This window comes from Mya arenaria, chromosome 15 (assembly GCF_026914265.1).
Source record: "Mya arenaria isolate MELC-2E11 chromosome 15, ASM2691426v1".
NCBI classification, from domain to species: domain Eukaryota; kingdom Metazoa; phylum Mollusca; class Bivalvia; order Myida; family Myidae; genus Mya; species Mya arenaria.
In genome coordinates, this window is record NC_069136.1 from 14,545,725 (window position 1) to 14,570,976 (window position 25,252).

A 25,252-nucleotide genomic window follows, 5' to 3' on the forward strand; every position below is an offset into this window, starting at 1 on the left:
TTCTGTTTTTTTTTCCATCGAAAACAACCTCGGATGTTTATGGACGGTTTACAATGTCAGCGTTTGTTACATTTAACTACATTGCAAATAGATCGCTAGTGTTTACAATTTCGATTTTTAATCAAAGGACTTTCCTTGCATTAATTTACTGTAAAGCAATTCGAACTTCATCATTCAAGTTAAACGTTGAAACACTACAACCTATAAATAGAATCATTATTAATTTAACGAACTACTTCTACTGATACACCGGCACATATCCGAGGTTGGTTGTGATGGAAAATGGCCGAGGTGTTCCGATTGGCAATTTATTTAATTAGCATGCATTCTCTAAACCTACGTTTTTGGAAGGGATAGTACGTGTATCTGATATAACGTTAAATGTATAAAAAGGAACTGTTATGAGTCGTCATATTATACACCATTTTATAATTTGAGTTCAGAAAATATATTCATAAGCAAGCCCATTGCAGGCGTACAAACATATCATCGACGAGTTGTAGTGTTATATTTGAAAACTGAACTTCTTTAAGTTTGTTGTTAATTATTTCACAAATGTTATATAATAGCAAATGAAATTGTTGAGTTGAACCGGCAAAAGTGATAGCTTTTGAATACATTTGATCACAACAATTACAAGTATTAAATCAATAAAATTTTATATAATAGAGCACTGACCTCGGATTCTGTGTAATCGACGGTAACTGTTACTTTGCGAATGACATGAATACAGAAGACAACACCACGGTTTGCTACCCAGCCCTAGATCCGTACCGCTGGCTGAAAGACCTTACTCTGGACAGAGGTCAGACAACCGCTTGGTCAGATAGCTTTTAAGTTAATGTTGTTAACTGCATCGCTGTTAACTTTCAAACAATTAATACATTGACTGTTTCACGGGACACTCTTGTGATCTGCAGTTTTAAATTATTGAATCAATTGTGTTAACTGTAAAACTTTAATGTATCAGAAATTTACAGAACTGTTATTCTTAAAAATATAACAATCTCCATGTAAACAGCGTTGTTGAGTTTAACAAAGTTCTGAACAATCGGGCCACATGTATGTATTATGACGCTTGATGGTATTGCGCAATCAGTTCAGTTGGTGTAAACTGACAAAATAAATAAATTTGCACAGTAAAAAACTTATATTGGATTGATTGTCTCTCGACAATTACGTAGTTGTAATATGTGAAGCTTATTTCGTTTTACATGAAATCGAACACTGTGTACGTTGTGTACTATCAGTTCCTGGCGACTTTTGTGTTCCTGGCGAGAACCATTGTGACAGTGTCACGGGAGGGGCTTACTGCGATGACGTCACAAAAGTCTGCACGTGTTTCGAGACGCATACGGGTGTTGCCACTGAATGTGCAGCTATTAGTATGAATCGTTTTGTTAAACTTTCTTTGCAGTTAACAGAGTTTTGTGTTGATAAAATATATCTGTTATTCTGAGTGCTTATGTATGTGTGCTAAATAAGTCGTATGCGTCATGTATATATTTACATTTTCCACTAAGAATCCATAAAAAAAAATACAATAAGAGAATACGAAGTAAATATACTCTGGACCCTTTATAGTTCTTTAGTTGTGTATGTGCTAAAAGATGTGAATGATTTATTCACACAGCCTGTTATGATGAATATGACTCGGTCTGCGGCCAAATTGCAAATGGTGAATGCAGAAATGGAGCATGTGCGTGCAAGATAACAGCACATGTTAACCGCGGGAATGGGGCGTGCGTCGGCAAAGGTACGTTTCAGGCCTTTTGGCTCAATAACTCTATTGTACCAACGGTTTGTTTCTATGTTAAAGAAAAGAAAACAAGCACCTGGATAAACCTGCACACAGTGTTCAGTGATGTCTGCAGGCTTCTGATAGTATAATGAATTTATTAAGTTAATTTCTTTGAAAACCCGCAGTCGTATACAGAACGTTATGCTTGTCGTTGGTTTGGAAATATCACAACAATGGTACAAACAGGGTAGTTTATAACATTTTATCGTATGAATCATTTTGAAATTTCGCATTACGCTCGGTATGTATAATTTGAATAACTCGGGTAGTTGGTGCAGTAAGTAATATTAATTTTGTTATGTTAGATGAACCTGATTTGTAGTTCATTTAAAGCGCAACTCGGCAGCATACTATTTTGTCCTATCGGTAGTAAAGCTCCATACACCGTTATATGACTTCCTCTGATAATTTTGTGAGTATGTTAGAACTTTTAACCCCATCCTTATTATTCTTAGCGTTCGTGAGGTATTTTTTTTACATATTTCTATCCTCGAATCATAATTCTTTTCTAAGATCCACCAGAGGCACATTCTCAAATTGACAACAGTACCGACTTTTACCTGTATCATTTTTCAGTGGTTGGTAGTAACTGCAACGGAGACGATGAGTGCAGTAGTATAGAAGGTTCATACTGCGGAACAGACCATCCGAATCGGTGTGTGTGTGGAGAGCTATACCATACAATTGGAGAAGGCTGCTTCCCTAAGGGTAGACATCTTTAATACATAAAAGCTTCCGATCATTAAAAAAAAATATTGTATTGTAAAATCTAAAAATCTAGTGGTCGTCGACAGTGTTTCTCTCACAGTTTCTGTACCAAGACTACTTTATTGTTGATGTTAGTTTATGTTTGCTAATAATCATTTTCCTCAGAATGTTTTGAGTGTACATTATTAACCTACAAAGATAACTTAGTTTTAATTTTTTATTCAATAATCCAACATCTTTGATGCCATGTTATAATATCTGATGATATTTCTTTTAATGGTTATAAAAAAAATAACAATGACGCGTTTTTCTAATTGGAGGTGACACTACTTATCTGTTTAATTTTATCAAGGTCTCGGCGACACTTGCGTAGATGACGATGGATGCTCTCTCGTATCAAACGCTGGATGTTATGATCAGGAGACAGGGACAAACTCCCTCTGCGAATGCAAATTTGGATATGCCGAAAACGAAAATCGACAATGTGTATCTACTGGAGGTAAGTTTTAAATTACTTCGAGCTCAATGTGAATTGGCTGTGGTCCGTCATCGTCTGAATATTTTTGTCATTCTTGGTTGTTTTGCTTATTTCACCATAACCTTACTTTAAATACCCTTTGTGTAATAACCTTGTGTGGTATCGTTTTAAAAAATTATCGAAATGAAAACATAATCCTGGCATCCCATGGCAACAAAACAGGTTTAACATAGATTCATTTGTCGTGAGTGATCCTGCCTCGTTCAGAAAAGAAAAGAATGGCCGCCAAGGGAAGCATTGGTTTTCCAACAACGCCACACGTGTAAACTAATTTTCAGTAATCAATTGACTAATTTTATTGAGATAGTTTCACAGCCATGTTCTTATATCGCCATGTAAGAAAAAACCCTGTTAAGACCCCACCCCGTTCACTAAATATAGGAAATTAATTAAAAAAAACTTACTCCTGTCTGAAACATCATATTTTGGCTTAAGTTTCTTGGCATGACATTTTCGCTTGTGGTCTTTCGAAAGATGTGTCATGCAAATGTCATGCAAATCTTCAAAGATCAGGTGCTAGATCAAAGAGCGTTATGTATGGCCGTCATGTTTTCAGGTCAGGTTTAATTGATATTTCAAGACATTTTTACCGATCGACATTTAAGTATTGAGTCGTTATATAACTTAAGTCAGATGTTTATGTAAAGAATACCAATGACACAAACTAACATTATCTTAATTTCAGTGATAACAAAACCGGATCCGTATAACTCGCAGCAGTGGTGCTACCAGGATGATGATCAATGTTCGGCGAGCCTCTGGTATACCGTCTGTGACGATTGGTACTGGCAATGCGTTACCCGTAAGTTTTTATCACTTTATTGAGTTTGGTGTTTACATTAGTGTCGTATTGCTTAAAGCTGTATTAATGTTTTCTTTTATTCGATTATTAATGTTTCACTGTAATTGTTTGTTCCTTTGAAATTCATTATATGTCTGTATATATTCATCATTCTGAAATAAATTTTATTTTAGAAGAGGGATATAATTGTATTGCCTCTTCTGTCTCATTTGACATCATATCCCCTATTCCATTTAGTTTTGTTTATACGACAGGTTCCTGCAATGCCTCCTCAGAAGACGGGGATGCATCTTGCATGTCTAAGCTGCTGTACTGTAATGCCGAATCAGGATTTTGTGAGCCTCGTAAGTATCAAGATGATGGCTTTGATATGAGAATGCTTGTTTTAAACAAATTGGAATTGATGGTTTGATACTCCTTATGATGTGAGCGTCCTTTTGGTGTGATTTTGCAAGGGAAGAGTGGCTAATGCTACAAAAGTCGACGTTTTAAAACACAACCGCAGACAGGTGGACATGTAACCTAGGTTTTAGTTTTACGTAAACTCATATTGTGTTTTTTTGTGCAGGTTACATGTGATATCCGTTGAAATGAACGCTTTACATTACCCGTGCAAGGTCAACGGTAAACTCGCATCTTCAAATTAACCAAGAAAGCATTCCTTTTTTGAGGCTATCTTTTACATAACTAGTGCCGCCACCATTCTTACGTCATATCCTTTCAGATATTGACTTTGCTACATGCATCAGTACTCTTTGCTCAATCCTACATTGTAATCTGTAAATCAATTCGTGATTTGAGAAATAAACATATTCCATAAATGAGTTTACGCATTCAACCCACTATATCAATTAGTTTTTAACAATTATTTTCATAAACACTAGATTTATGTTCGGCCACTGACCAACGTGAATGTAAGCTGGACAACTCGGAATGCGATGTGGACAAAGGCTACTGTGGTTGTGTTGATGGGTACTCTATTTGGAACGGAGACTGTTCACCAGGTTTGTTAATGCCGAAACATTCGACTCGGAACACTTTCCTTGCCTAACTAACACTTTGGCTCCTTTTACGGCTTGACTGGCAATTATTTTCATATTTGACCTGAAGCGATATCATTTGATATGTTAAATCTCTCGAGCAATGTTTTTAAATGGTCGTACGATTATCTAGTTAAAGCAAAATACAATATTTTAATTATTCTATTTCTAAATAATGCATCATATATTTTGATATCAGTTAACAAACAAGAACAGAATGTTATGCCTTAGAAGGATAATGTAAAGGATAAAACATCGATATCAATATCGGTAAGAAATGGTGATCAAACATGGATATATTTATACAACAAATATCTTTCAACTATCTCTCCTATGTTTTTTTATATGTCATGTTACCTTTATTTGTTATTGTTTCACAGTGAAAGACAGGGCGTGTTTGGATGATACCGACTGTCACTCCAAGAAGGGGAGATATGTTTGTAGTGACAATAAATGCGTATGCGACTCTGATAAATGGGTCGAGGACGAAAACGGGCTATGTAAATCATGTGAGTAAAGTGGTTTGAATTCGGTTCCTAATTGTTTCCTATCCAATCAAATGAGCTTTGATCAACTGGTGTTCATCATTTAGGTTTTTACACATTAGCTGGTAATGGTGTCAAAACATCCATTATAAGTATTGAGTTTTAATATGGATATAGTATCGACTTGCATAACGTTCGCCACACATCAATGTATATTAGTTACCACTGCTAAGAGGGTGAGTTTGATTCACTGGTTTAGGTATCAGACTCTCAGCCAAAAGATCGAGTCAAACTAAGTCTATGTTGGTTTTGCCCGCACAAATTGACTAGTTTCTAACATACGACGTACTCCGAGTGGTTTATATTAGTGTAAAGGTCCTTAATAAATTAGTATAAGCTGTTAATATCAAACTCTATTTTATTTCTTTTCAGATGTCGACCAACCATGTAGCTCAACTACTCAATGTGGGAAGGACTCTAATACAACGTGTTCCGATGGCCAATGTGAATGCAGCGCGGGATTTGTGCTCAGAGATGGCGCTTGCATAACAGGTGTGGACGTACTGTAATATGCTTAGATTGTTCAAATTCCAGCATGTTTGGAGTTTTCAGACTTATCGAAGTGTTTTTGTCAGTCTCTTTCTATAATTGTTACTAATGAAATTGCATTCTAAAGATGTGTAATACATATAGTCAGAGATTCCTGTTTCTTTCTCCAAAGATATAACATGATGACATTTATTGTGTTATATTTAGGAAACATATTTACTAAACAAAAATAATAATCAAGTTTATTATTTCATTTATTTATCCAGAATGTGATGAATATATTTTTTTTTTTATTTACAAGTGTTTCTGGCTGGGTGTAATGAGGATTATGACTGTTCCGCCATGGAGGGTTTGGAATGTTCTAGCTACGCGTACTACGACGACCAGTTTTTCGGATGGAATGACCCGGAGTACTCCGGTGTCTGTGTGTGCAGACCGGGATATGCACCGTATGCCAGGGCATGTAAACAAGGTAAGTGATCGAAAAGCACTACAATTTTTACACTGGTTAGTAATTATATTTCCGAGTTTATGAGATAACACTTGAATTAGTTCAATCAAGTAGTTGTAACAAGATGTGATATGTATCAACATTACCAAAAAATCCATTGTATTGTTATGTTTATGTAAGTAAATGTGTGCCTTTAACAAAATAAACGTTTGACAACAAATGTGCTGAATCAAATCATTGCATGATAAATAAGCATTAGCCATTAAGAGAAAAACTGAATTGTTGTTGAAGAAAAAAACATAACACCGATTGTAACTTTTTGACATGGCTTGAATTCATGCAGCAACTGTTTTTAATATTTTGATGTCCTCCTGTAGTGAACTTTTTCTTATATAATAAGTGGTTAAGAATACAGTATTTATTTTTATAATGATCTTCGTTTCTATCAATATGTTGATTAACATTCACAGTATTGGGTTCCCAATGTGATGAATTGAAAGCCTGTGGAAATGCCAGTCATTGGAGCTATTCCTACCACTACTACAGCTGGGGTCATTATTACGCGCAGTACTTTAAACATTACCATAGCGCCTTCTACTGTGATGTGTTCGACACGTGTCAGTGTTCTCGTGGTTACATCAAAAATGCTGACGGCACTGACTGTATCGCGCGTAAGTGTCTGTTTGATTCCAATTATTCATTTTCAAAATGACTCTTTATGTTGTTTAATAGTATATACCAATCGAAATATGTTTAAGTATTGCTTCAATAAATATTATAAATAATATACCACTTAATGAGTGAAGTTAATCCAATAGGCAACGGCTAAATAAAATTATTTTTATTTCAGAACAAAATATGTTTTAATTAATAATCATTTTAGCTTTACTTACAACAATACATCCCCATCTGATCTAATCTTACATAAGTTTGGCCGCAAGATGTCGACCAAGATTTTAAATATAAAGAATTATATTGAAAGATTGGCGTTTACTATTTCACCATTACTATTGTTGCAGTACACGACAAAGGGTGTACAGTTGATACTGACTGTGGACCATTGGGCAATGGATACCAGTGTGACATATCGCAGTGCAAATGTAGTCAATACTTTGTGGAAGTTAGCGGACGGCAGAATAATAATTACTATTACTGGTGGTATGACAGTAACGGACAGTCTGAATACATCTGTACTCCACGTAAGTTCTGCATATAAAACAAACGCAAATACATTGCCATGATATAGTGATGTTTAACGCCATAGCAAGCATGTAGGTGTTTCTGCAAACTGTTTTTATAGAGTAAATATGGCGTAGGTTAAAAATATAATGTCACTCTTTCCTCATGTCAAACTTTCCTTATCCTTAAAAGATGGCACCGCAAATTGTATGAAATATCCTGTACAACATCGTGGCATTCAGGATAATTTGGTTTTATTCTTATCTAATCATATTTTTGCGTAATGCCTGATAATATTGATAAATCGATTTACGAGTTTTTTCCGTGTGTTGGTTATGTGTTATACTGTTGTTTCCGGCCTTTCTTCATCAATATTCTTAATTTAAAATGTTTGCAATACTGGTACATAGCTTATTTGTTAATGTATTGCTATGATTTATGAAAAATAATCAGTCTGTGGGCTTAGTGCTATCTAAAAGCACGATATGATATCGGTTCACTAAAATAAATACAGCAAGAACAAGAGTGTTATGTGAAAGTATCTCTCCTTCTTATACATCAGAAATTGGACTCTCCTGCAATTCGTATCCTTGTGAGGTACCAGGAGCATTCTGTGACTACAGCAATTCACAAGCCATTTGCTCCTGTGAAAAGGGCTACGAAAAATCAGGACAGTGTACCAATTGTATGTGTTTCTTTCCTTTTCTTTTCTTGTTAAAAAGTATTGTTCAAGTTCTCGCTTATGTAAACGAGAACAAGCAAATAATACACCTAACTTACCAATTTCATTTTTATGTTTTGCCACAAATGAGTCAAGCCTTCTGCTTAAAGGTCTTTTTTAAACATCACCAGTTAACTTCATATATTATCTAAAACAATAATTTCATCACTCATATTGTAATTATAAGCATCTGTTCGATAAGGTTTTACACCGACCTTTCATTAAAGTTTGTATTTACCAGCATTCATTAATACAGATGTTTTAAAATATATGCTATTGGTATTGTTTCAGCGTGCGTCTCTTGTTAAGTGTATGTTAGGCAATGAACATTAAGCCCATAAACAGTGTTATCGTAACATATCTGGCTTCTGTTCATGTCCGTGTAGATTCCATTGTATATCATTTCAATAAATTATACTGTTCACGTTAAAGTACTTTATATCGCCATAGTCATATCGATTGCACAAATCTACCATATATTTCAGACCTTGGTTCATACTGTACATCTGACGAAGTCTGCTCTGTTGTTGATCATGCTCATTGCAATCTGGAAGTTGAAGCATGTACATGCATTAACGGATTTATTGAAGACCACGAGAATGACCTGTGTACACCCGGTAAGAGTATGTTAAATTAAAAATGGTACACTTTTTTATTTAGGAGTGTCGGTATAATTGTTCAATTTTCCTCTAATTGTCTAGAATGTGTTACGTAAAATAACCTGCAACTGATTTTAATTAAAAAAAATAGTTCAAAGTTTAACAAAGGTGTATGATTACAGTCCTCGCACAATATTGCGCTGGGGTTGTTGACTGTCCAATGGAAGGGGCTGTGTGTGACAACAACAGCTGTTCATGCGTTACTGGAACAACGGAGCACAATGGACAGTGTTTTTCAAGTATGTATACTTTACCATTCATTTCCCTGACCTTGTTCATTAATGCATCATTTTCAAAGCAGCTTGTTCAACTAAAATGGGGTTGTTTCGCATTGATGATAAGATGCTTCAGATATCATTGAAATAATTGTGACTTAGTAGAATTACAACCGAAACCGACGAAGTTGTGCTTCTTAAGATTGATCCCCGATAGATGCACACAAACGTCTGCATAACATTACATAGATGTATGAATAAAGGTAAATGAAGAAGTCATGTAGTTTTACAACAAGTAACAATTTCGTTTTGGACTGTAGATCCTGATTGCGCAGAGGACATACCCGATCTACCGGATATGCGTAGGCGGTCTAGCCAGTACGAACTGTCTTATAATGAGCCAATGATCAATGATGATTTACTGAACGCAGAATGGTACAACATCGGTCAAAATAGGATATCGTCCGCGTTTATAACACAAAGTGATGTTTGCGGAACAAAGTGGCCAATGTTCCTTACAGGTTAGCTTCTAATAAATATTTATTCTAACATTGTAATGTTTACTTTGTTTCGCTTAAAAGTGGTTAAATATTCCCCTATTTTAATGCACGATATTAATTTAAACCAAGCGCGCTGACTTAAGGTAGAGAGCATTCTGACGTCATGCTTCGTTTATAAATGTATAAAGGTGCTAACAAGATTAAACTATCGTCAATTAATTGAATATTTTTATTGTGCTGTATAATTATGTTTGTATAGAATTAAAAGAGTGAACTCTGTTAATTTGTATTCAGATTTCAAACTGTAATACTGTTTGTAAAATTATACAAACAGTATTTTCGATATCACCCTTTACTTACCGACTGTTTGTTATGTTTAGCCTATTCAACTAAATAGCACTTCAAAAACATCACAACTAATTATGTTTGGTTTTAACAGATTCAGTTCCATCATTGAACGATGGAGAGAGCATCGAAACATACTTTCAAATAGGAGGAGGCAGCGGCATAACGGAGCAGTTTCCGGTCACTCTCAGGAAGTGCGGAATGAACAACCAAATCGGCCTCTTTGACGTTCCTCTTGCATTTTCCGGATTTAGTTTACGTATGCAATATTCGATCTTGATTCTTAACCTAATAGTGTAATAATGATGCATTTGCTTAGGTAAAATCTTCTTTGCCACCGGACTTAGTAAGTCCAGATAATATTTGTCTGTAAGTGCATACAATGTATACTATATATACATTTGTCAGTAATACAGTGTATACAAAGTTATCGTTGTGTAGGTATTGGTTTAAAGGCTTGTTTTTGCGATATATTTGGTTTGACCCTTTTCAAAATGGTTCAAACGTCTTTATTGAACATTGGCAAGAAAATATTTCCAGGTTTGCAATTGGCGTCCTAATCGATAGGCAAAACATTGCAAATAAAACATTACTACACATTAAAACAATATACAGTATAATATTTGTTTTATAATTACTCACACATTCAATTTAACATACAAATACATATTAAACTTCAAAGGGCAACACTGTGAACTGTTGCCCCGCATTGTTATCCACTGTCTCATTGTTACACGATGACGTCATTTCAGATCATGATGTGTCATCTAACCCGAGCAAAAACTCAACTGGACGATGGGCGGACATCGAACAAGACCTTACTTACGACAGCTCCGATCAGCCACAAATAGTCTTCAGATGCCATGCTCTAGACACCGAGCATTCTTACTATCCTTGTTCCACATGTTACGATGAATTCTACTTCTTGAATGATGGATTTTACTATACTATCCACTGGTAATATGTTCAAAGTGCTCTTTTCTTGCATATTGATTATTTACTCTTTATTTCTGCTTGTTGTTGTTAAGTATTATTTTTTGAGAATATCCTATTTTTTTCGTTTTTCTTACACATGTTTATCAAATGCCAGGTACATCAACGATATAGAATGTGTGACGTACGGTCCATTGCCAAGATCGGATATTCGTGCAAGCAACTTGCTAGAATCAGTTGTCATGCAGGAGTGTCAACAAAATGTTGTAGGATTTGACGTAAGTATCGAAAAAATAGTGGATATTACATGAGTAATATTAATAATTCAATACAGTATTTACGGAACGAGTTTCTTCTAAGATTGAGAAAATAAATCTTTGGCGGTTCATTTTTGTTACATTTCGCATTTGAATGACTCGGAATGTGATATGCAATTTATAGCATAATACTTGTTTGAGGATTGTTAGCTATAAAATACAAAAATGGCTTTTATCTACATTGCGCTAATACAAATGCAACAAGAAACACATCAAGCTTATATAATGAATTTTTACATTCGGTTAGTATTAAAGGTATGATACATATGACATCAACAGCTGGTTGTATTGCATGCAACACTTAGAAGACTGATAAGGATTTACCTGTTGGCGTTGTCGTCAAAATTGACGGCATCACACATCGGTTAATTTTGAATTTCTTGTTGTGGAGACTAAGCAAAGTCATAAATTATCTTGATGTAAGTAGTTGAAAGGTAACGATGTTTACTAGAAGAAATATCTCCAAGACACCCAAAGGTCAATATAACGGTTATCCATTTTATATTAAATTAGTACTGAATAGAGTTCAACAGTGATGAACGCTCCAAAACTGCGATACATGTACATCGATTTAACATTACTCTGCGTGTCACTTAAACTTAAACATTAAATTGAAAATAAAGGGATTACAGTTCGTCTATAAATAAAAGCACATGGTTGTAAAATCCAATCAATTTCTTTCGCACCCTAAACAAGCAAATTCCGTTCTATTTCAGGTTGAGCTAGTCTCCAATACGCGTAATGTTAGGTCGCATAATTCTTGTTATTCAATATAAATTTGTCGATTATTAAAGTCATGAGAAAGTCCCATGTCAAATTCAACACGTAAGAATAAAGGGCTACCAAAACGAAATGAAGAATGTTATTGAAATGGTGATTGCAAGCTTGTTTTAAGTCTGTAGCTTTGCACTCTATCAACATGCTTGGTTAACATATAAATCCTTTTAGTGAAGGTGTTTTTCATGTTTCTTTAAATAAAACATATGGCAGCATTTCTTAAATATGTTTACAGGTTCAGTGTTCTTATGAATGGTCTGAAAGCGTTTTCGGAGAAAGATCACCTCCAATAACCAGTGATAAATTAACAACTGGCGTAAAGTCGGTAAGTGTATTCCAACACCTGGTACCACAGAAATAAGAAATTATTGATTGAAGTCCGAGATCGTTTTTTCTATTCTTGTAAGGCTAATTCTTATAATCGTCGAACTATAAAGATCTGTAAATATATTTACACCCATATTTACGCACCGGGTATGGACTGAAAATGTCATGGATAGCTGTTCAAGTGTTTCATGAGAACTACCGTGATTTGTTTGTAATAGACGTTAAGCATATTATGTTGATAGATTTGAGTTTGTATAGTTCAAAATATTGGATAGTTATCCATTGGTATAACCTTTGTGCAAATGGAACTATGCATTTAATGTTCTAAATTCAGCGATTCCTGCCAGTGCCAAGTGCCGGCCTTCTGATAGAAGGTGTGTCGGAGACACCTATTGGCTGTCTAGACCCATACGATCTAGCGTTCACTTGCGAAGTACACTGGCAATTAGAAGGCATAAACTGTACAGGTTCTACGACGCCTGGAGCAGATGATCACCATCTCTGCGGAACAACACTTATTGGATTGACAATAACTGGTCTGGCACACTATTCTTCCTGGAATGGTTTTATTGAATCTTATCGTAGCGGATACGCATATGATGCAACTTACGGCGTAATGAATACAAAGGCTCACAAGCATATTTTTGAAGATGGAGAATATGATTTATCTGATAGATTTTTAGAGGCCTATTGCCCTGCTGCCACTGGACATGCGCTGTGGGATGGATACACGATACCTCCTACTACAGTAAGATTTTGTGCTCAACAATATTCAGCTCACACAAAATTAGGCTTCGTTACCGTGTTTATTTTTAAAAGATATTTTGCTTGATTGTGACGAAGGCTTACAGCTTAAAACATCACTCATGAGACAATGTCCTTGGTAGAAACAAGTACTGTTGTTAACTTCAAAAATCCGTTAGTCGATCTTGTTAGGATATATTGTATCGGTATGCAGCTTATAATTGTAGATTCATTCATTTTCACTTAGTAAACTTAGAAATTGATAATAGAATACAGTAAAACAGATTTAAACCGCAGTTTAACATGTAGGTGGTTTAATATTCTGTAATAATTTCAGATTTCATTTGATAATTCAACTGACGTTGGAACCTTCTGCCAAGTAACATGGAACCATCAGGACAACATACCAGTGCTGACAAAAGTAAAGGGAGACACGTAAGCCATTACAAACATACTTTAAATACCATAAAGACTACTTGGAATACGAGACATTTTAAAGTCAGAGTGCACATGCTCGCAATTACCATATAACTTTGGTACACTGTCTTCGTTGAGACGATGTGCAGTTACCTTAAACCGGGTGCATACTTTAAGTGTCAGGGGCAAACTTTAAAGGTCAGAGTACACATGGTCGAGTACGCGCTATAATTTACTTATGCATTGATGGATTAACATTGTAAAGTTTTGTCCTCGTTGAGATGATGTGCAGTGACCTTGACCCGGGTCCATACCTCAAAACTCAAGGTTACACGAGACATTTAAAGGTCAGAGTACACATTCCTTCTTTTTAAGCCAAAACAACCAATGATCTAACCTTCACTACATATAATCTGAATTTTAATCAGATTCAACGCACCAGTCAGGTTAAGAGAAAAACAAAATGTTCTTAAAACAACGGCGCGGATGAAGCCGTCCTTTGGACTTCGTTGTTACATAACATCTTATTATTATATTTGTATATATATTTTAGGCTCTGTAACTTAAGTAAAATACTAAAACCATATCTAAAAAGGTTTGTTCGTTATGACCAAAATAATATTTAAAGCCTCGATCGACATTGTTGCCTCGGATTGACAAGATGCACTGTTTCCCTCAATGGAAGCAATATTTTATGTTCTTCACGGAATAATTTTGGTTTATTCAGTTTAAGTAGGAAAGCGTTTTCGTTTTAAAAAGTGCTATAGATCTGTAACTTCCATGTACATGTTCGCTTACCCTCCATGTCATCTGGGTTTTTTTTATCGCAGCTGTGCTTTGCCTCTGGTAACAGTATTATTCTCATGTTATATTGGAAGCCATGCGATATGCATATTATTCTCGTATTCAATTAAACTATCGCCGGGCAAAAGTATGAACTGTTTCGCTCTCGCGCTATGACGTATTAGGAATTTCCAATTATTTTAGACAGCATTTTTAAGGTTTTTTTTAAATGAGTATAGCCCATGTTCAACATAAATTTGAATATGGTACTAAAGCAGTTTTTAAATTAAATAGTTATGTTATACTTTGGGGGTAATGTGTGGGTTGACATTCTGAACTGTTGCCCTCGGCCTATTGTATTGGCTTTAGACAAAAATTAAGATGTCATTCAGTTCACCTCGGAACAAATTCTTTTTTTAACCTAATAACCATGGAATTACTGTATAATACTTCCCTTGCGTGATGTCTGAAAGATAGATTTCATTTTTTTAGACCCCTGGGCGCAGTAGGCGCCTTGAAATTACTTAGAAAAAATCATTTTAGTAGATGGACAAATCTAAAAAAATGACAATTTTAATAAATCGGAAACAGGTTAATATATGATGCCATAATAACCCGGGACATTTAATCACTTCATAGTTGATATGATCTTGCTGATACATTGTCAAATCCAACTGTACAATTGTTGACATAGCCATAGTGTAAACATTTCTTTTTGTATACTTTAGTGAATTTCTGATACCATGGGGTTGGGGGGGAGCATATACTATGACCCTATAAAGTTAATTTCAATGACTTCACTTTAAGTGTATTATGTGTTTTAGTGGGGATGTATCTAGCGCTGTTTCCGGTTTCACGACCGACCCTTTTTTGGCAACCGGCCCATTTTAATTAATTGTTCACGGACATTTTTTTCTAATTGTTTTTCTCCTTTTAAGTTTGTTTCCTATAATATTATTCACCAACACCTTTTTCAAATCCAATCCCGATTTACCTTAAACAATTGCTTAGCTTCACTGGTATGATGAATTAGCATTTTGCTTATAATTATCTGAGCAACTGGGTTAAAGGGTATTGTTTTATGTGCGTTAATACTGTGACGATTATATTATGATAATTAATATAATTATTGGAATGATTAAGATGTAAATACCAGGGACCATTTTTTATTTTCTAGCTCTTGGGAAATACCAATAGACATTGTCGGAGAAATTCTTTTAGTACGGAGCCTGGCATACCCGATGGAGGTAAAGTGAACAATTGAAATGTTGTATACCACTGTATATTAGCGCAAAATATATTTTCTACTTGCATTTGTTAACAGTCAATAGATATAATAAAATGCCCAATAGTTTTTCAGCCACAAGATATGTAAAACAATTTATGTCAATAGCGCAACTTTTGAAACCTTTAACAAAAGCCACAAAGCACAATTGTTATTTATTTGAAAGCAAACTTATATGAGTTATTGTAAATAATTATTCAGTCTTAAGTTTAAATTGTTATATAAGGTTCAAATAAAGACGGAAGTCTGCTCAACATCTGACAATGGTGTCTGTGTATGTGCCTTCACGTTCCGGGATGGAAATCGCGTCTACACTGTTGACACATGCTCGGGAGTAACACGAGAAGGTTTTCTATGGGCCACATACCCCGATATCCCTGAGCTGAGCTATACGGATTCAGGCTTAGTGTGTTTTACTTCTTTCATATAGTTTACACATAATTTTATATCCGTCAATCTACTCATGCGACAAAGTCTCACTTGACTCTAACTTCTCTGATTTTTTTCCTATGGGTATGTCTTGGGGTCATTGACATGTTACGTTGACTTCGACATTATTAGACGTGCTTCTTTCCTATAATATCATTTGCCAGACCGAACTGCTGTGGTAGATTCATCTAATCTGTAAATCTTTTCCTTCCATAAAATAAATTATTGTACTGGTTCTTTTTTAATAAAGATCATTTTGTCCAGAGCCTTCATACCCTAGGTTAAGTTGTTCTGTATTTCTAATCGTTGGCCTCTTATTGTACAGGTTCGTGTTCTAAACGGCATGGAAGGTATGGTAGATAAAAACTACACTTCTAAGTCTCTGTTTGCAAATGTATCACAAGTGCACAGTGAGGAGGCATTCGTCGACTTGGATGGAATATGTGCATTTGAGGATGAAACGTTTAGGAGAAGCACAGGAGGACTTATGTTAAACAGTGAGGGGTTTCTGAACAGCTGGAGGTATGTCATTCAATGCTAATATTTAAGTAGAATAGCTGGTTATCTCCCCAGGAAACATTTCAACACTGATAAACGGTACAAAAGCCTTGATTATATGTTACAGTAAAATAATATATCGTACATATTTGTATTTGAATATTACATCTCGCAAAATAATTATTTTGAGCTCTTTCGTTTTTTTAATTGATCTAATAACCTATGATATCTCAAATTAGACAAACTGAGCTAGTCATTTATGAATAATAATTAAAGTTTTTATTATGAATAACTACACGATTAACTGTCTTTTAACAGAGTCCCCGTTGGAGACAGTTTGCTAGAACCGAACCTTTCACCAACTCCGTATGCCTATGAAGAGGTTTTATATGACTGTGGATGTCCTACATCAGGCGACCTTATAGATACAGGTGAAACTGTCAATGGTACATATGGCCCTGTGTATGTAGATTTTCAGGGGCAACAAAATGTAGTAAAGCAAGCAGTCGTTCAGTTAATCACACTGGTGAGGTTTGGACAGGCACGGTTATCCCAGACTTTGCTATTGAGAATGTCACATTGACGTTTGCATATCAGGAGAGTCAGTCCAAAAAGATGACACGAATGGCTATTTGTGAGTTTGAGGGACAAGAAGGATTTACGTACACAATTTCATGGTGAGACACTTAATACATCCATAATATTAACTATCTACGTGTAATTACAATGCAATGTCATTTGTATTACCGTTATAGAGTGTTGACTTCGAAGTTTACACTTGCAATTATATAAAGAGCGCGCTATGATAAACTGTGATGATGCTAGTTTTATTTGAAATCACATGCAATTTAAAGTGAATATTGATGAAAACACTCGATTCTATCCTTAAAATTACTTGTACAACAAACACAAAATTGAATCATTAAAGGTATGCCGATACATTGAAGTTACACGAGAATAGTTTGCAATCGCTGACAACCACCGGACACAACACAGTCTCTATGGAAACTCTGACAGATGCTTACAATAGTTTAAAAGCCTCCGGCAGTTCATGCATCATCAATCGAAAGGTAGTGTTTAAACAACGTAGATAAATAAAACAACATAAATGTATTATTGTATACACACGTTGAAATACTACATGTTTAATTATATATTATCTCTAGCAATAGTAAATCATAAATAATTCCACTTGATCATGTGCACTTTTTCTTTGAAAGTGGATGACTGATTTTCAGTTAATTTGCGCTTAACGTTTGAATATGATAGACATCATGTGTGGTTTAATTTACGTACATGTATTTCAATTTTGTTATTTTAAGAGATACTAGTATAACATTTGCTCTCATTGTTATGGCAATTTATTTATAACAATATTTCAATTTTCTAATTTGTTATACACTAGTTACGATGTGCCGTAAGCGTTCATAACTTGAACGAAGTAGAAGTCCTGCCTGATTCATTTAGCGAACCCTTCGAAATATTTACAGTAAGTATAAGTGTGTCAAGTTTGACTTTAAATGATTAAATTAATTATTGTAAAGAGTGGTCCACAGCAGTGTACTTGCCTCTGCAGTCTTTTGAACAGTCACAATCAACCAGAGATTTTTGTTGTCATAATTTGGATACTTCAACAGGATCACTCTTTCAGAATGTTATTAGCCTAAATCGTCCATGGTTCAATTATTCAAAATCAATTCATGTCTTATGGTTTAATGGTTGTAGGAATGATAACCGAGGGATGCATACTACGTCAGTTAAATGCCTGAAATAGAAAAGGCACATTCGTATAGTAACTTCCGTGTCTGACAAAACCAGTACCCTCATATACACCTTTTACCAGTTTGTGCCCGACGGACAATTGTTTAAAATCAGGATATAATTGTGATATATCATGAACTTAAAATTAAAGTGTGTGTAATAAATTAACTATGATATAAATTGATTCAGACGTTAACATACATACATATGATTCATAACATTGTTAAGGTACCAGAGAGCCACATCTCTATCCCTCGTGGAGCGCACACTATCCTTGATGTCATCGTGAACCTGCCTCTGCTCTGTGAAGATGGAAAGCCGTGCCATCTGGAAATCAAAGTCGTCGACGAGGATGATAGCTATGACTGCTCTGACTCAACTCTCGCTATCAAGGTACATATACACGTATATGCTCAATCTCCTATGCAATGATCTCTATTGACGAACAGAAAGGATCTCTGTCACGACGTTAGAAATCCGCTTCATAAGTTTTCTTTTAATATTTTGAAGAGCGAAAGTGTGTTAAGACATGATATGCTACTGCTTCCACAAGACTTATTATCGCCCACCGTTTCACATTCTGAAAGAGAAATACAGTTGAAGACATGGCAAATTGCGGGTTTTTTTTAAATACATTGTATAAAAGCATGCTAGTAGTTTATACTGATTAGACTTCATACCTTATCTACAAAACATCTTCTTCCAGCACATGCAAACATGTGGTGACATCATTGACGGCATAAGAGATCCGAGTGAGCTGAATACATTTAACGGTGCCCGGGAACTGGCTCTAACAACGATAAAAAACAACAAGTATTCGCTTAAGGACGCATTTTCACTTACGCTGATGACGTCAATGAGCGGGTCCATTGATTCATTTTGGGATGACTGTACTATAGAACAGACTGTACATGTAAGATAAAATATGCCAAAGCATTGATTTTGCTTAAAGGCCATCAAACCTAAAACACAAAAGATCAAATAAACATTAGATTTACAAATAATGTGTATTGTTGTAAAGCCAAATTAGTTTTTGACATTGTTCTTGGTATGCAGAAACAACGGATAAACTACAGTTTGACCGGGATGGATAAATACTCTGCCGTACTCCCATTCAAAACGGCCAATGCCTTAATAGTGTGAATTATTTAGACATATCTTCTCCTTTTATCTATTTGAGAATATACATATTAAATACATGTATAATACAGACAGTATACCATTTTAATGCTAGGTATTTATCCGCGATGTTGAGAGGGATTACTGGAAAGGAAACTACTGTTATGTCACAAGCGATCCATATTTTCGGACGTTCGATGGCGTGTAAGTATTTTAAAAAGCTATAGCTTTATATATATTTTTAATATTCTATATTTGTCTTTAAAATAACTGGTGTTCCATTTACATACCATAACATGTTGTTAAGACGTCCCTCTTTATTTTATTACTGCGCAGATCGAATAAGACGATCGTGGCGCCATGTATCCAGTTGTTACAGTTGTTGAAATTGTTCTAACAAACTTAATTTAAAGAATCGCCTGGTTAATTGTTAAAAACTGAAGCTCGATGGAAAAAGTTTCAAATGTAGTCTGCCAGTTGAAATGTAGTTTTCGTTTATACGAATAAGATGGTATTAATCACTCTCGTTCCATGTATAAGTGCAAATTAGTATATTAGAGGTCACCAGCACTTTATTCGTATATAATGAGGTTGTTTATTGTTAAATTATTTTCCGCCTATTGTATTATCGCGTATTTGGAAATTGACAACAATATGTTAAAATGGTCAATATATGTATATTAACTATAATTTTAAGATGAGATAAAAATAATACTTAAGCAAATATTAGTACATGTAATAAGAAAAAGCTTTCAAGACTGTGTATGAGAGTGGATTAAAAAGATTACCATCATAATATACTTTACTTCCGGATTAAAAAGATTACCATCATAATATACATTACTTCAAATTAGAATTCAAAAAAGTAAATTTAATTTTACGAAACAATAATTCTACAATAAAAACGATTTTTCCTTACATATATAGAGCTACTGAGTATTCGTTTTCGAAATCTGATCATAACCTTCAACAAGGAGACATTAATATGGATATTTTCTGCAATCCTACTCCTAATATTGTTTTAAGGAATGAGTATATGAATCTTATCACAACGTTTATCGTAACCAAGGAGATTATGATGCATTCAGATTCATAAAGTAGAACAATGGACGTGGATGCCCGAGCGTAACGATTTTTATCGCTGCTGTTCCGTATCGCAATAAATTGATTGATAAAGTTAAACTTCTTTCAGCAAAATGTTATTGTACTTGACAGGTATTATAGCAACCAGCAGCTTGGAGACTCCATCCTCTACGTGAACGACAGATACAAGACGATGGTACGTAGCATGTATCGTCAAGTCCCATTAGCGGCATGAAAATAAATGTAAAATATTTTGAATCACATATAAATGTGATATTTTGATTTATTAATTTACTGTGCTTTACTAGTTATTTATGTTTCGGACTAGATAAGTTTTACTGTGTATTAACGACACCTTCATAGGCTGTCTTTATTACCTATATGATTTTATGTATTTGAATGTCATATCGGTTGTCCTATGGTATTTGCGGTAGTCGACATAATGACAAATCGTTTTAGTCTTGTGCTAAAATAATTATTATTTATTACTTATAATTATTTATACACTTGGTGCTTATCACGGTAATATTTATCATTGTTGAGTAAATGATATATGAATGTACTCTGTTATCTTTATAATGTATAATAGTTGTGTGTTTAATCATCATGGAGGAATAAAAAACATATTCCTTCCTACCCCAGATAAGTAGATCAAAAGATTTGGACATGCCTGATATTCAGGCAAAGCTAAAATGTATCCGTATGGAAATCCATTTTTTACTTCACACAAGAGTTCAAGCGAAAGAACACATTCATGTTATATCCGTGTATGCGTCGATGGCGCATTGAGTTACATTTGTATATCCATTTATGCGTCAATGGTGGATTTAATTGTATCCATTTATGCGTTGACCATGCATTGCGTTATATACATTTATGTGTCGATGGTGGATTGAGTTATATCGGATACTGTTGAACGAAGGTATTTGTGACGACATGTTTAGCTATCAGTGAAAGGTAAATAAGAAGTATTCAAAGTTAAAAAAAGTTAAAGATAATTGTGTCTCTTATATTTTCAATGCATAGAGCTTATGCGATAAAATCATATTTTAGTGAATATATTTACATTAGATTTAACGTTTGAAGAACAATCAGTAATGTTTGTATTTACAACTTTGCCTTTATGGACAGTATTATTTTGAGTACAAGCAATTTTCAAGGACATTGATATTATTATATGGCCTTGTTACAGTAAAGATGACTATTCAAACCTATTACGATTTCATTCTGGAATGCTCAAAGATCAAATAATTATTATTTTTGGATTATGCCTTATTTAGAAAGTATTTTAAGGAAGGATATATTCCAGTATCTGCATTTTTAAAAACGGAAACTTTAAAAAGGAAATGTTAAACTATAATAAAATTTTAACGAAAAAAAAAACTGTCGGTGAACAGAACATTGTTTCAGACCTCGAAACATCACGGAAAATTTGACATTTCATATTTTTGTTACATTTAACTCCAGTGCTTATATTATAAGCTTTATATAATCGATTATTGGTACCAAAAATTGACAACATAAAAAATAACTGTAAATACGTACCTTATTATGGAAAAATCTTTTGGAAACCCAAATACATCCAAAATATAAAAATAAAACTCGATTTGATTGAGAGTGTTCATTAACAACAATGGTAGGTACATCGCCGACAACATCGTCTTACATCGGATTTAGCGGTATTCTTATTAAATTCCACAGGTACAGATAACGACCCAAGAATGCTGGCCTGGTTCCACTCGGAGTTGCACCTGTGCAACCACTGTCCGCGTGGGCAGAGACGTTTACACAGTAGGTCACTGCAACGGGACACATCTCATTGAGTGGATCAGTGAAGACGACGACGTCCTTGATGTGTATTACATGCCCGGCTACATGAACAGGGTACCTGCTATTGGCAATGAATATAACAAATGACAGTGATTATAATTATTTAATCATTATTTTTAAATATCGTTTAGAGTTATTGTTTTTTTTTATTGCTTTTGAGTTCATAGTTACACTGTCATATCACGCTTATTTTTTGTCGAACCGTTTGTGTAACTTTGTGACTATTTCAACGTTGTCTATGTCAGTTCTACTTGCCATACGGAACAATCGTTGAGGTAACATATTACGTGAGCGAGTGGTGGTCTACCATGAATGTATTCGTTTTCCCCTCACCGAACGATATGGAAGAGTCGGGCGGACTGTGCGGCACGTTTAACGGCGACTATATGGACGATTTCCTGCACAGGGATGGTATCAAAACACCATTAGAAAGCCAAAACTGGTGGTGGTGGGTTTGGGGAGGCGACCCAGACGCGTTTGCAGGATCATGGCAGTAAGTTAATTGAATAATTGTAATTCTCCTTCTGGCTCGAAAAAACGACATCCTTGTTGAGGTGCCGAATTATATACTACCGTACCACTCTCACATTCTTGTTTCTGTGTTCATGTTCAAGTATAATACACGTAGAATTAGTAGTAGTAGTTGTAGGAGTGGAGGTAGTGGTTATGGTAGTGGTAGTTCAAACAAATCACTTACAAATATCAATTAAATCTAAACATGTATGTTAAATTTTTGTATAATTTTATAGGGCACATGAGGAAGAGTCCTTGTTAAACATAGATTATGTTGACACATTGGAGTCATACTCCAATGGCGAGAACTTCTGTGTTTGTCCACTCATCAATGGCGAGAGACTGCCACTTTGTAACCCTAAAGAGGACCGGATATGCATAGGTGATGCGTACGCAACAAGACCTGGAAACCAAGTAGCCAAACAGAATGGAAGACAGCGCCGATCACTTGATATGGAAGACCACAACGCTGTATACGATGTGCATGACATCAGACAACGCCTAGATGATTTAAAACACATGCGAACAAAGCGCGGAACGGTCCGAGTGCGGGTAATTACTTTAATGAGCGAAAGATGTATATTGTTAACCATTATTTTGACAGCATTAAATAACGGTCTGAAAGTAAGAGAAACAGGCTCTGCAGCTATTGGCAGACGTGTTTGTGCAATGATAATAAAACTCGTTGATTCGTTTATGCGTTGATGATGCATTTGTTTTATACGTTCAAACGTTGACGGTGCACCTGTGATATGCGTTTATGCGTTGTGAATAAGTTATGTGCGTTGATGAGTATGTTGATTATGCATTAGTTAAATGCATGTATACTTTGGTGATTCGTTATGTTAAAAGCTTAGCCTACGTTGTAACATTATTGTATATTAGATGATATATATTAATTCAAAACACTAATCATTTCAAAGGTGTATTTGTTTAAAAAAAAACGTTGATAGATCAATAGCAGTGTGAAGTGTATTACCGTTTTTTAACTAAAAACATACTTTAAAGGACCTACTTTTCAACCTCATGAGGTCGAAAACCTAGTTAATATTATTAGTTTTCTTTAATTGATACATTCTTTGCGAACGTGATTTCAATCCAAAAACATTATAGATGTATTATGCATCCAGAGACTAATATGTATGTACCAGATAACTTATTATGAAAGGGTAATCCTTTCCAATATAGGATTTGCAGCATTGTTTTCAAATCGTTTTAGCGACAAGCTACAGGGGATCCTGTGGCGGCCAATGAGTCCTATTACAGAGCACTTGCTGAATGTGAGGCAGAAATGACAGACAGTTGTAACTCAGAAGCCGCTGGATCCCTCTCGTCTGTCGCCGGAAGCGCCCCCAATAATTGTGCTCAGGACAAGATGGTACACATATGTATTTTTTCAATCATTTCAATTGTATTATTTGGGTTTTTCCCCTTTTTTTTAGCATTGAAGAGGACATGTAACTAACATGTCACCGAACCGCTACGCGTGTGTTGCAATGTGATAACAATTCATATATAATACCTACTGTTTCAGGTTTCCCCTAATGCCACCGCAGCTGTAGACATTGCCTGCGCAGGAATGCAAGCAGCTACAAAACGGGAAGTGGAACGAAACATAACTGCTTTGGTATGTGTAGCTACTGCTTATACCAAAGTCACCTCCCAATTTGTCTTATGTACGCAATGAAAAATAATGTGAAATTAAATTTGGATGCCTGGGACTATGCTTACGAGCTTATAAAAGAATAAAGATTTGCAGTTTCCAGTCTCGAATCTGAACTCAGGATTGAGACTGGAAACTGCGAATCTTTATTCTTTTATAAAGTTTCCTCCTGCAAAGAATTGATTGTGACTTTGCTAAATCATATGAATATTTATTTCTTCAAATTGGATAATTACGGATGTTGGTCCTTCATAGATTTTATTTTTTATTTTTGCGTCTGAACCATTGGTAATGATCGTGACCCCCAAATATTGTGAAATATTTTGAAAGGATTTAATGAATGGAAATATGAACATGAAATCAAAAGACGCTTTTTGGCACTGAATGATTGCTAAATATGCTAATCCAAATCCAATTTTAGTTGAAACACATTACGAACTGCATAAACTTTATTTATAATGTGTTTTAGGTCATTTAAACTATACTACCAAAATTATATGGATTAACCAGGCATCAACTTTTATATATTATAACCAATGACTCGATAAAAAGAATGGTTTTTTTGAATACCTTAGCCAAAATCGTTGTTAAAATAGTAGCAATAATCATTTCTAAGAGCGTAACAATTTCATGCAGGAACTTACCAGCGGGTCTGCAACAAAATATCGTGAGGTCATGAAATTCAATTAAACGTTTTGTGAGTGTCAAAAAAGGAATTCAACAGTTTACAACAAACTCAAATAAACTTTGCCTAGACTGACCATTAAAGTTCTTGTCGAA

At 34.9% G+C, this 25,252-nt stretch overlaps 1 protein-coding gene across 1 annotated transcript in view; it reads left to right on the forward strand.

Annotated features, from left to right (window-relative positions):
- The first annotated feature begins 282 nt into the window (after positions 1 to 282).
- The window catches only part of LOC128219136 (uncharacterized), a 43,371-nt gene continuing 18,401 nt past the window's right edge, over positions 283 to 25,252 (forward strand). The window contains 40 exon segments of the mRNA XM_052926956.1: positions 283 to 303; positions 670 to 805; positions 1,251 to 1,385; positions 1,634 to 1,756; positions 2,378 to 2,509; positions 2,862 to 3,008; positions 3,733 to 3,849; positions 4,104 to 4,193; positions 4,734 to 4,853; positions 5,270 to 5,398; positions 5,807 to 5,926; positions 6,225 to 6,395; positions 6,845 to 7,045; positions 7,394 to 7,573; positions 8,116 to 8,238; positions 8,760 to 8,891; positions 9,056 to 9,172; positions 9,469 to 9,669; positions 10,088 to 10,252; positions 10,746 to 10,950; positions 11,084 to 11,204; positions 12,256 to 12,345; positions 12,682 to 13,095; positions 13,429 to 13,526; positions 15,469 to 15,538; positions 15,803 to 15,982; positions 16,331 to 16,527; positions 16,822 to 16,975; positions 16,978 to 17,180; positions 17,432 to 17,573; positions 17,909 to 17,992; positions 18,493 to 18,657; positions 18,971 to 19,177; positions 19,499 to 19,587; positions 20,599 to 20,662; positions 22,168 to 22,350; positions 22,542 to 22,789; positions 23,046 to 23,361; positions 24,029 to 24,187; positions 24,344 to 24,436. Of these exon segments, the coding sequence (XP_052782916.1) occupies positions 283 to 303; positions 670 to 805; positions 1,251 to 1,385; positions 1,634 to 1,756; positions 2,378 to 2,509; positions 2,862 to 3,008; positions 3,733 to 3,849; positions 4,104 to 4,193; positions 4,734 to 4,853; positions 5,270 to 5,398; positions 5,807 to 5,926; positions 6,225 to 6,395; positions 6,845 to 7,045; positions 7,394 to 7,573; positions 8,116 to 8,238; positions 8,760 to 8,891; positions 9,056 to 9,172; positions 9,469 to 9,669; positions 10,088 to 10,252; positions 10,746 to 10,950; positions 11,084 to 11,204; positions 12,256 to 12,345; positions 12,682 to 13,095; positions 13,429 to 13,526; positions 15,469 to 15,538; positions 15,803 to 15,982; positions 16,331 to 16,527; positions 16,822 to 16,975; positions 16,978 to 17,180; positions 17,432 to 17,573; positions 17,909 to 17,992; positions 18,493 to 18,657; positions 18,971 to 19,177; positions 19,499 to 19,587; positions 20,599 to 20,662; positions 22,168 to 22,350; positions 22,542 to 22,789; positions 23,046 to 23,361; positions 24,029 to 24,187; positions 24,344 to 24,436 (6,042 nt within the window).